Here is a 12006-nt window from a genome sequence, read left to right as displayed (position 1 = left end):
AAAGGAAACTGACTACTAGGGGAAAAGTCACATTAAAAGCATGATAGTACAAGACTGCAGGGACGGATGTGGCCATAAGGAATTATTTTTTTATTTGGGTAGAACCAAATTCTGCCTCAGGAGATTCAGCCGGCTCTAGTGTGGATGCCAGGTTATTTCTCAAAGATCCAACCTTGCATGGCCCCTGGGGCTGAGCGACTCATTCCACCACAGCAAATGCATTCATGATGTGGGCCCAGGCTGCCTCCTGGCCTTGGGCTGAGATGCTGGTCAGTGCTGCATGGCATGAGCCAGCCTAATTCCCAGTGAAGGGGAGGGAATTAATTATTAAGGACCTACCAGTTTGCATTTGGGTTTTCATTTAATCCCTTCAACAAGCAAGACAGCTAAGATTTGGCTGGTATGATATCTTAGTTTGACCCAGTCAGGTTTCAAATAGCTATGGAGGAAACTGAGAAGTCTTCTAGGAAAAAGAAACAAATTGACCATGCTCACAATTAGAATGCAGATATATTCAGGTACATCTAGAGGAACTAGGGCACCAACAGAAGTCCAGACTCAAGAAGGGGCAGGTGATAATGCCCAGTGCTGATGAGGGACCATTACATGCTTTTGATGTGTATAATTTGGTGCAGTGTTTGTTTTTTTTTTTTGCTATTGTTGTTGTTTGTTTGTTTGTTTTGAGACGGAGTCTTGCTCTGTCGCCCAGGCTAGAGTGCAGTGGCACGATCTCGGCTCACTGCAACCTCTGCCTCCTGGGTTCAAGCGACCCCAGCCTCCCGAGTAGCTGAGATTACAGGTGCCTGCCACCGTGCCCGGGTAGTTTTTTGTGTTTTTAGTAGAGATGGGGTTTCACCATCTTGGCCAGGCTGGTCTTGAACTCCTGTCCTCGTAATCTACCCACCTCGGCCTCCCAAAGTGCTGGGATTACAGGCATGAGCCACCGCGCCCGGCCTGGTGCAGCGTTCTTGAAGGCAATTTGCTGTCATTAAACATTTGCACACAGATACTCTTTGACAGCAGTTTCATTGCGAGGAATTTATTCTACAGATTTATAAGTACGCAAACATTTGTGGACAAGAGCATTCACTGAAGCATTGTTTATAACAGTAAAATAATGGCAACAAATGCCCATCGGTAGAGGACCAATTGAGTAAAATAAATACTCTGCATCTATTGAAAAAACGAGATGGATCTATCTGTGCTAATATGGAACAATATATAGGAAACAATGAGAAAAGTAAATTGCAGAAGAACCTTGCAATACTATCCCATTTGTAGGTTTTTAAAGAAAACTGATGACATGTGGACTTACAGTGGAATCAAAAAATATCTGGAAAGATACACAAATGAGAAGCTGTGAATAGTGGCTATCACTAGGGGACTTTTACTTTCTTTTTATTTCTTTTTTGAGATAGGGTCTCCCCTGTCTCCAAGGCTGAAGTACAGTGGCGTCATCACGGCTCACGGCAGCCTTGACCTCCTGGGCTCAAGCAAGCCTTCCACTTCAGTCTCCCGAGTAGCTAGGACCATGCCCGGCTAATTTTTGTATTTTTTGTAGAGACAGGGTTTCGCCATGTTGCCCAGGCTAGTACTTCCTATCTTACATTTTTCTCTACTGCTTTGAATTTACTTTTATGAACCTATATTACTTTTAAAATGGAAAAGGAAAAAGTTAAAGAAGGAATTAGGGACCAATAAGAGGTAATTCATCAAGAAAAAAAGGAATTTACCAAATGTATCCTTAGAAGTCAAACTCAGCAATAGGACCTAAAGGCAGGTAAGACATGGTGGCTGATTGATGGACCCTTCCTGACAGGCTGACATGGCCAAATGAAGAGGGTTTGCTCTCACTCATTAAGCTCGATTTCCTTGAGACCCAAGCAGTCTTGCTGTGTGGCCCCAATAATGTGGCTGAGGAGAGTGGTGCCCTTTCCCATTAGAAGCAGACTGCAGAGTTGTCAAAGCACAGAAGGGGAAGCACTGGTAGCCGGAGCCCCTGGCAGAGATTGGCTCTCATGAAAGAGTCTGGAGGCAGCAGGCATTGGATCTCCAGCAGCCTGGATCTCCAGCTTACTTACCACCAAGTCTTGGTAGAGTGGAGGTGATGGCAGAACTGCAAGTATCCAGCAACAGCAGAAAGAGGCAGTCATCAGGACTGGGCTAGGAATGCATGGTGGGGGGTGGGTGAGACAAGCTTGGAGAATCTCAGAAACACTTGAGGAAAAGCTATCAGAGACTGGAATGTCTGAGTGAGTACTTAAGCAATTTAAATTAATGATATTCAGTTTTCACTCACTCATCTAATACACTGAGCTCTTATTATATGCAAGGCACAGTACCAACCACAGAAGATACAGCAGTGAGCAAGGTAAACACGGAATTTATTAAGTTGAATTGGGTGGAAATAAAATTTCCAATATTCAACTTTTGGGGACTTATAAAAATGATCATTTCTTATGGGTCAACATGAATACATTCTGGCAAGAGAGAAAGAAAACAACAACAACGCATTACTCAATTAATTCTTGATTACAATTATGAAAAGAGCTATCAAAGAGCAATCCGATCTGATTCAGTCGTGTGTGTATGTGTGTGTGTGTGCTGCCAGCCAAGAAATGCTTCCCTATAAGGAGTTACTTTAGAGGAAGTGAGGGTGAAGAAGAACTAACTTAGTGAAAGAGAGGAACAGAGATCATTCCTGGCCAAGTCAGGTACAAAGGCCGTGAAGGGTAGGAGATTGGCATTTTCCCGGGCCTAAGAAGGTGACTGCCTGCAGGGTGACGCAGGGGTGGTGGGATAAGGTCTGGAGAGAAAGGGGAGCCAAATCAGACAGGGCCTTGTAGGTCATGATAAGGACTTTGGGTTTTATCCCAAGAGGTTTAAAAAAACACAGTGGTATATAATTTGTATCCAAAAGCTGGCAACATCCAGGGAACATTCCGGTTACAAAGAATGTTCTATGTCCTTGGTACAGATGAGCCCAGAGGTTCACAGCTACAGGGGTAGCATGTGGTTGCGTCAGGATTAGAATCTAGGTCTTTCCAAAGAGCTTTCTCCACCCTGGATGCCACTGGGAGGGTGACAGGGGGGTGAGACAGGAGGGGAGGCCAGGAGACTCTCCAGGAGGAGGCCAAGGAGGCCCCATGCGCCCTGGGCGCCCCCTTCACCGGGCGGCAGCTCAGTGCCCAGCAACAGTCCTGGTGGAAGCGGCGCACGAAGCAGCAGCAGATGAGTGGGTCCAGGCAGCTGTTGAGGCTCAGCAGCGCCAGGCTGAGGGTATGCAGGATGTCGAGCGTGGAGGCGGCGCGACACCGGTCTCCCTTGTCGTCCCGCCCGGCCACCCAGGGCGCCAGCAGCAGGTGGTAGGGCGCCAGACTGAGGGCGAAGACCAGCAGGAACCCCAGGACCATGGTCTTGGCCGCGCGCCGGCGGTAGCAGGGCCCGGGCCCGAGCCTGAGGGTGCCTTGAGGGCCCGCGCCAGGCTCACGTAGGCCGCGAGCACCAGCAGGAAGGCGGCCGCGAAGAAGGCCACCGTGGCGGAGGCCAGCCCCGAGCTTGCCCAGCGGTGCTCCAGGCAGGGAGGGGCCAGGCCCGCCAGCCAGGCGAACGCGCAGGCAGCGCGTGCGGGGCGCCGGCGGCAGAGGGCCAGGCGGGCAGCCGCCCTGGGCCCGGGGCCGCGTACGAAGCCGCAGCGGCACACGCTGATAAGCGCGGCGAAGACCACCGCCGCATAGGTGGACACGTAGTAGGTAGCCCCGGCCGCGTGGCAGGCGGCCTCCGGGCCAGGCCCAGGTAGTAGGTGAGCCACAGCTGCAGCGTGAGCGTGAAGAGCTCATCAACCAGAGCCAGGTTGAACAGGTAGAGAAGCAGGGCCTGGCCCAGGCGCCCGCCGCTGCGGATGAACATTGCCAGGGCCGCCACGTTGGCTGGCAGCCCCAGGCCCAGTGCCAAGGCATAGGCCGCGGGCACCACGATGAAGCGAGCAGGGTCATCCCAGAGGCTGCAGCCGCCAACACCCAGGTCCCCAACACTGCTGTTCATCTCTGACCTTGAAGTGGCAGAAGAAAGGCTACTGCGGAGGCTAGCCAGAAAGGCAGCCCCCATTCCACCTTCTCCCACCCCAGTCTCCTCTTCTTCAGCCCTTGCTGGAAGGCGACACTAGAGGCAGAGTCCATGTGAGAGGGAATGAAGACCGAACCTGGCCAGCAGCTGCTGAGAGGAGGGGATGGACTCCAGAGTTTTTGGTGACAAGCTGTGGGAAGCGAGGAAGAGGCAGGAGTCCTAGATAACTTGGAAATTTCCAACCTTAGTGACTGAGAGGGTAGAGGTGCCCCTCACAGATGGATTATGGTTCATACATGTTGGGGCACAGACCTGTGCAGTAAAGCCACATAGGGCTGAGCCAACAGGGAGTTCTGGAGAAACAGGCTGAACTATAAAGAAGAGGCCTTTCCAGAAAAAGCCCCAACCCCCCCCCCCACCCCCATCCCTGTGCCACCCAGATGAGAAGCATGGATGGAGGAATGGGCTTGTGGTGCAGTGATACACAGGACAGGCCTATGCACACTGACCTCGGACTTGCCTTGGTGAAGGTCCTCTCCCAGAGAGGTGCCCCAGCGCTTGCCTGGAGCACTCTTGGCTGGGCTGAAAAGCTTTTGCCACTCTCGAGCCTTCCATCCTGTTTCCTGCCCCCTCACTTTTTGACCACAAAGAGGTCCTGGGTCAGACTCAAACCTCTGGACAGAAAAGCAAAAAGTGCACAGACCCAGCAATCAGGCAGATTCTAGATAACACACATCTATTTGCCATGTGACCTTGGGCAAATTACTCAGCTTCACTGAGCCTGTCTTTGCTGCAGTAAAATGGTGATTAAAATACCTACCTCACAGGGTTGTTGGGAGGATTATGAGAAAACATAAGTAAAACTGAGCCCTGTGGCTGACACTGGGGAGATACTTCATTACTGTTAGTTCCCTTCCCTTCTAGGCAGCACATAGATAAATGTGTACACTCACACAGGCACACACAGTGTGGCAGAGACACAGACACCCCAGGCAAACAAAACAACACAAAAACATCTGGGCATATTCCTACCCTCTTCCCAAGGGAGTAAGTGCACAAACCAATGTCCTGTTACTATTTGTGACACACTTACACACCCCTAGGGTGTCCTAAAACTCAGTTCTTCCAAAATCTGGATTTTTGCCTTTGAGCATCTCAGGCTCCAATCCTTTCTGAGAACCTGGGTAACTGTATTTCCTTTCCCACCTTCCTCTATTCTGTTCTCCATGCCTGTAGCCCCACCCTGACCCATCCCCTGCCATCCTACCAGACTGTTCCTTTCTTACCTCTTGCTATAATGGCTGCTGGAGTTCTCTCTGGGGTCCTGACTTCAAGGATCTGAGACAGGGGAGAATCCCCTCCCACCCACACATCCCAGACCCTCCCATCGCCAGCTAATCCCAAGAAACAACATGAAGAATGGGTCCGACAGCTGGAAGGGCTGGAGCCCACCTGTGGCAGCTACGAGCTGGGTTTTTGGGGCTGCAGTAGGGCCCCAAGGGAAGGGAGTGTCATCGGAGGACAAGAGAACCTTCAGCACAGGGAGGGAGATAAAAATGTATTAGGAAGGGCAGGCAGCTGAACGTCATCGTGCTGAGCTGATCTAGATTTAGGCTGTAGTTTGAGGGGCACATTTCCTGAGGCCTGGCTTCTCCTTGGGCTGCTATGGAGGCACTGCTTGGGCTCAAGACCCTCCTGCTGCTGTCAATCCCAACTGCTTGTACACACAAGCTGCCCAGCCTACTCCTCTAGCACCCTGACTTTCCTGCAGCTGCTGGGCAGTCCTACAGCCAAGCTTGGGGGGCCCAGTAGCTGCTTATCAGCCTACAGATCCAGACTTGGTAAACAGGAGCCCTCAACCTAATGCTAGCTGCGAGAGGTTTTACTCAAAGTCCATCCTGGCAGGAGACGGGCTGGCGGTGGCATCCTGGAAGGGGTGGAGAAAGTATAAGGCCAGGATCCTCGGGGCTCCAGGCTCTACTTTCATGGGCTTCAAAATTTCCAAGCAAGATGGGCACAGTGGCTAAGGCCTGTAACCCCAGCACTTTGGGAGGCCGAGGCGGGCAGATCACCTGAGGTCAGGAGTTCGAGACCAGCCTGGCCAACATGGTGAAAACCCATCTCAAAAAAAAAAAAAAAAAAAAAAAAATTCCAATCAGAGGGGAAATGCTGGGAAAGCAGGGCAGATTTCATCACCCCAGACAGGTCATCCCATCTACCCTCAGATTGAAGAGAGCAGGGGTGCCATGCCTGTCCATTTTCAGCTTTGGCAGCTGGTGCAGTGAAAAGTTTGGGTTCTGGAATCAATTAGGACTTAGTTCTAGTTCCAGGTCTGATATATAGGCACTTAAACTTTCCAAATGCATTTTCTCATCTGTAAAACAAATCAATATTTAATAATGACTAGCATTTACTGAACATTTACTATGTGCCAGGCTATGAAATAGTTACTATCATTACCCATAGTTTTCAAATAAGCTAGTAAGTGACAGAAATCATTGTCTGCCCCCTCTCGTTCCTTGCTGACCAGTGTGGGTAAATCTTAGTCTAAGTCCATTATGGGAATTCCATTCTCCTGCCAGTCATTAGTCTATGAATGGAAATGGGACATAGCTCTGCCCAGTGAGATCTACGAGAAAATCTAGGGTCTTCTAAGGCACCCTTCCTCTGTTTTCACCTTTCAGTATTATAGTAAATGCACTGTCTGGAGCTGCTGCAGCTATTTCGCAAGTCTGAGGGCAACAGCCAATACACTGAAAGCAGCAGAGCAGAAAGTTTAAAGAATGTTGATTCTTGATGCCATCATTAGGCAAACTGACCAACATTGAAACTGAAGTGGTTATCTCTGGGCCTCTTACATGAGAGAAAAGGTTTCCTTATTGTTTTGACACTACCATTTATTTAGTGTAATCTATCTACCCGTACTATAGGCAGACTACACCACTATGCTTTCAGATTCAAGAAGAAAAAATCCAACTGAGAGTGTCACCTTGCCTGAGGTTCACACTAGTCAGAATGGGAATTAGCATTTTGTAGTGAACATGAAATGGAGTAATAGAGACTTCTTTTCCACCCTCAAAGCAATCTGTAGGCTGATAGCTAGAATATTTGCATAAATAAGTGAACTGTTTCTCACTATAGTCCCTCATGGGAGGTACATCACTTCCCAAAAGCCCACAGCCCTGCCAACCTAAGATAAAGATGGTGGTGACAAAATAGCAAGTGCCCTAACGTGTTGTCCACTTTTCCCCCGAGAACTGTCACACATATGCACCCTTCCTACCCCCAAGGACCTCTGGGATTCCTCCCAGGCTTTGGGCCCTGCTGTACCATTCAGCATTTCATGGAGTTGGCTGTCCCTCACCTCCACGTAGGTGTCAAGGAGTACTGGGCTGGGTGCCACAGATCACCACCAGAGCTTGATTTCAGGTCCTGTCAAATGACTCAATGCCTACCTGTTAGCTCTGCACATCTAATATGTCAGAGAAAAAAAGGAGTGGGAGGGAATCTCTAATGTGTCTCAAAAGGCATAGGCAGAAGCAAGTACTTAAGCTCTGCATACAGAACCTGTACGTTTTAAATATGTATTAAAAACCTTAAAAACATGCATGTGTTTTGAACCAGCACCCTCACTTCTAGGGGAAGAAAATAAGCATGCAAAAGTGATTTACTGTGCGGCTTACGATAGCAAAAAATTGAGAATAACCCAAATGTTCCTCATGGGGGATTAAATACATTATAGTACATCCTTGCAATGGAATACTATGCAGCCATTAACAGCAATGAGGCAAAAGAGACATGAAACAGTGTTATAGTTTATAAGGTTTTAAAAGGAGGGAATAAAATAGGATATATGGTTTTATTTTCATTTAAAAAAATATGTATCTGTTTAAAGGCACAGAAAAAAGTTCAGAGGTATACTTACACCAAGGCATTAAAAGTGGTTATTTGGGGCATCAGACTTTTGGTTGATTTAAATTTCTTTTCTGCTTATTTTGTATTTTCATATGACATGAGGAATGTTAATATGTATAACATAAACGCCTCACAAAAGAGTAGTATAGCTAAAAAGAGAAAGCAGGGCCAGGTAGACAAAATGTCTCTTTCAACACTGGCTGACCCTGGATATTATACTGGTAACAAGATGATAGACTCTGTGTTCTACCATGTTCCTGCTGTGACAGCTGCATGGCATAAAGAGGCAGAGATGCTCTACTTCCAGGATTCCTTGAATGTACTTAGAGTCTTCTTTCTAGTGGGTCTGACCACCTTCTTAGTCTGGGCTAAGAGCTGGCCGACATTCAGCAGCAGCAGGAACCCCAGGCAGACAATGGCCGGGATACAGGTGCTTAGTGACTCTTTCAGAGCTGCCAAGGTGAAGATAGCCCCTGGAATGGAAAGTGAGGTCCCTGAGTCTCCTTGGGAGAACCCAGGAGATCCAGGAGCTCAGGGTTCTCCAGTTTAGGCTGACCCACTCCAGCCCAAGCCCTCCCATTAAACACCCCCACCACTCCTAACGCACATTCCCAAAACTAGCGGCATTCATCTCTAGCCTCCTGGAGAAAGCAGGACTAGGAAATTAGAAGCCTCTTGAACAACAGTAGCAGTGGCAACAGTTGCCCCTCTCAGAGGACAAGAAAGAAACAGGAATGATCCAGCCAAATAGGGCAGTGGCTAGAGTGGATAGATTTTAGAAAAAAAACTCCCTGATCCTTCTTTTTTTTTTTTTTTTTTGAGGCAGAGTCTTGCTCTGTCACCCAGGCTGGAGTGCAATGGCGTGATCTCCTGCCAGCCTTCTGAGTAGCTGGGCTACTGGGTTCTGCGTACTGGCTTCAAGCGATTCTCCTGCCTCAGCCTCCTGAGTAGCTGGGATTACAGGCGCACACCACCACGCCCGGCTAATGTTTGTATTTTTAGTAGAGACGGGGTTTCATCATGTTGGTCAGGCTGATCTCGAACTCCTGACCTTGTGATCCGCCTGCCTCGGCCTCCCAAAGTGCTGGGATTACAGGCGTGAGCCACCGTGTCTGGCCCCTTCTCCTTTCTTAATCCTACATCTACTAAGATTAAGATGGAGGGAAGGACTAGCCCAGGGGCTGTTGGTTGGAGGTACGGGACAGATCTGAAAATGGGAGAAGCTCCAGAGATGGAAGCAAGCCTGGTAGCAGTGGCAGCAATGGTAACAGATGCCAGGGCATATAGAAGAGCCTGAAGATATCTGGCCTTTGAAGCAACAGCTGTCTTTGTACATCAGCAGTTCCTGTGGGCAGAGCTACTTGAGGGGGACTCCCTAGGGAAATTCTCTGCCTTCCTGTTCAAGGTTCTCCAGCTTCCCTGCTCTCTACACCAATGTGCCAGACACATGCATCAAATGGCAGCTGCTCCTCCATCCCCTCATCCCAGGAGTGGATGTGTGGAGGAAGGAGCAGAGGCGCTGAGCTTGCAATACATCTTCACAAGGGAATACTATGCAGCCATTAGAATTGAGGAGGTAGAAGGTACACTTAACATGTGATAATGTTCTAGCATATTAAGTTCAAAAAGTACCTGTGCTAGGCCGGGCGTGGTGGCTCACGCCTGTAATCCTAGCACTTTGGGAGGCCAAGGCGGGCAGATCATGAGGTTAGGAGATCGAGACCATCCTGGCTAACACGGTGAAACCCTGTCTCTACTAAAAATACAAAAAAATTAGTCGGGCGCCGTGGCAGGCGCCTGTAGTCCCAGCTACTCGGGAGGCTGAGGCAGGAGAAAGGTGTGAACCCAGGAGGCAGAGGTTGCAGTGAGCAGAGATAGCGCCACTGCAGTCCGGCCTGGGGGAAAGAGCGAGACTCCATCTCAAAAAAAAAAAAAAAAATACCTGTGCTAGTTTGAAGACCATGGAAACTGTGGTAGAGCAGGAAGTGCTCTTGATCCCAGAGAAAAAAGAAGGGTGGCAACAGTAAGGGGGAACAGCCAGGTCTTTCCATCATCCTCCCCCAGAAGACCCCATTTTCTCAGGCCAGTTGGCCCCCTTACCCATCATGAGCAGAATCAAGAACAAGTTACTGATCTCTTGCAGCATCGGTGGGCCCATGACCAGCAGCAACCCAGCCAGCAGTTCCAGAAAGCCCACAGCTATTTGGTAGTTCAGGGGATCTGGCTGGTAACCAAATACCTTCAGCGGGAACACCTCAGCAAACTGCACGAACAGGGCGTTCTAGGGGTGGCAAGGAATGCCTGTCAGCCTCATGTTCAACAAGGATGAGCTCCCCAGATGCTCCATGGCATATCTATGCCTGTGCCCTCAACTCCCCAGAGAAAAGAACTACTACTCTAGGTCAGGTCCAGGGCTGAGGTCAGCCTGAAGAGGAGAGGGCTGCCCTGTGGCGCTGAGCTTTGGAATCAGGAAACAGGCTCCATGCTCCAAGTGGTACAGAGACTGATTTTCTCACTAGACCTCTCAAGAGATTACAACCCAGCCCCAAATCCCAGGAGGAGGGGGCTGGGCTTGGCTCCCTAGTGCCAAGGCCTGGGGAATTCCACAGTTTCCTTCTTTGTGCCTGGCCTGGTTTCTCTTAAGGCTGATGTACAGGGAATATTTGGAGGTGGGGCAGAGTTAGGTGGGCTCAAAGTGACTCTTCTTGTCAAGGCAGGTCCTCCCCTGAGCCAAATGACAACTTCATCCTTACTTTCGGGGTTACTTTTTCCTGTTCCCACTCCTCAGCTCTACCTCCCCTCCTCAGCTCTGCTGGGAAGCAGCTCTAAGCTGTCTGTCTCTGGGGATTTATCCAGGCCTTGGAGAGAGATGCCAGCAGGGGTCTACAAGTCTGGCTCCGTTGAGGGACTGGGGAGATTGGTGAACAGGATATGAAAGCTTTCCCATGAGTCTGGAACTAGACAGAAGGCTGAAATACGACTTCAGGGCTTCCCTCTCTGGGTTCCGAGTTAGGAGTGTCTAGCTTGTGTCCTGCTTCCTGACTAGATGTGCAACCTTTAGCTGATATACTTGCCCTTCAGGGCGGGCTTCCTTCCCTGCAAAGCCAGGATTACTACACCCCAACCCCACGAACCTCCCCAAAACTGAAGCAAACGGCGAAAAGAGGGGAGAGAGCGGAGAGTGAGCTCATTTTCCCACCGCATCATCCTCCCCCAGGGTCCGGGGTGGGTGGGAGGGAACTCCTAAGGCTCTAGATTTGCCTGGGGCCACCAATGTTCAGCACGAAGGGGAGGTTCTGTCCCCTTCCGTCTAGGGAAGATCCAGAGAACTCGAGGAACTCCCCAGGCAGGACCTCCGCCTCAGTCGAAAGCCAGGCGCTTTCCCCCAGCTCCAGCTGAGCCTCGGAAGCCCGAAGGCGGCCTGCCGGGCCGGGGGCGAGGAGCGGCAGGGGAGAGCACACGCCCGATCCCCGGCCGCCCGCCCGCGCCGCTCACCATCCGCTCCGAAACTGGAGCCGAGATCTCCTCCGAGAGCTTGGCCAACCCCACGAGCGCGAAGAAGCCGCCCAGCAGTACACGCAGCACCGAGAGCAGGAGCGCCATGGCCGCGCTCCCCCCACCGTGGGTTGGCCCCGCCGAAAACCCGCCCCTGCCGCCGGCTCATTTCCTCCCTCCCCGGGGCAGCCGGAAGACTCTCGCCTGAGCTACCGTCCCCCGCCCTCCAGGGGGTCGCGAGGCTGCAGCACTGGGGCAGGGCGCCCCCATCTTACAGGTGGGGACACTTGAGGACCACTGGCTGATAACTGACTAAACCAGCACCTTTGGATTCAGGGAGTGTTTCCCAGCCAATACGGAGTGCTGGCAGACACGGGTGGGTGTCTGAGTGCGGTTCAGCTACCATCAAAAGACCCCGGCCTTCGTTCCTGGCTGTGCCACACTAGCTGTTGGGATCTGAGCTGTCACCCAACCCCAAAGGGCCTCAGTATCTGCATCTGTATATGGGGATAACTCAGTTCTCCAGAGTTT

At 50.6% G+C, this 12006-nt stretch overlaps 1 protein-coding gene across 1 annotated transcript; it reads right to left on the bottom strand.

The window, feature by feature from the left end:
• Positions 1-7867: 7867 nt before the first annotated feature.
• Positions 7868-11672, bottom strand: TMEM35B (transmembrane protein 35B). The gene is made up of 3 exons (XM_002811078.6): positions 11476-11672; positions 10081-10261; positions 7868-8453 (listed from the first exon to the last, which is right to left on the bottom strand). Exons 1-3 carry the CDS (start codon positions 11581-11583, stop codon positions 8278-8280), a joined length of 465 nt encoding a protein of 154 aa, XP_002811124.1. The 5' UTR covers positions 11584-11672; the 3' UTR covers positions 7868-8277.
• Positions 11673-12006: the final 334 nt, after the last annotated feature.

This window comes from Pongo abelii, chromosome 1, assembly GCF_028885655.2.
Source record: "Pongo abelii isolate AG06213 chromosome 1, NHGRI_mPonAbe1-v2.0_pri, whole genome shotgun sequence".
Lineage (NCBI taxonomy): Eukaryota > Metazoa > Chordata > Mammalia > Primates > Hominidae > Pongo > Pongo abelii.
Note: the sequence above shows the minus strand (reverse complement) of the source record. Positions and strands in the feature narration are given on the sequence as shown.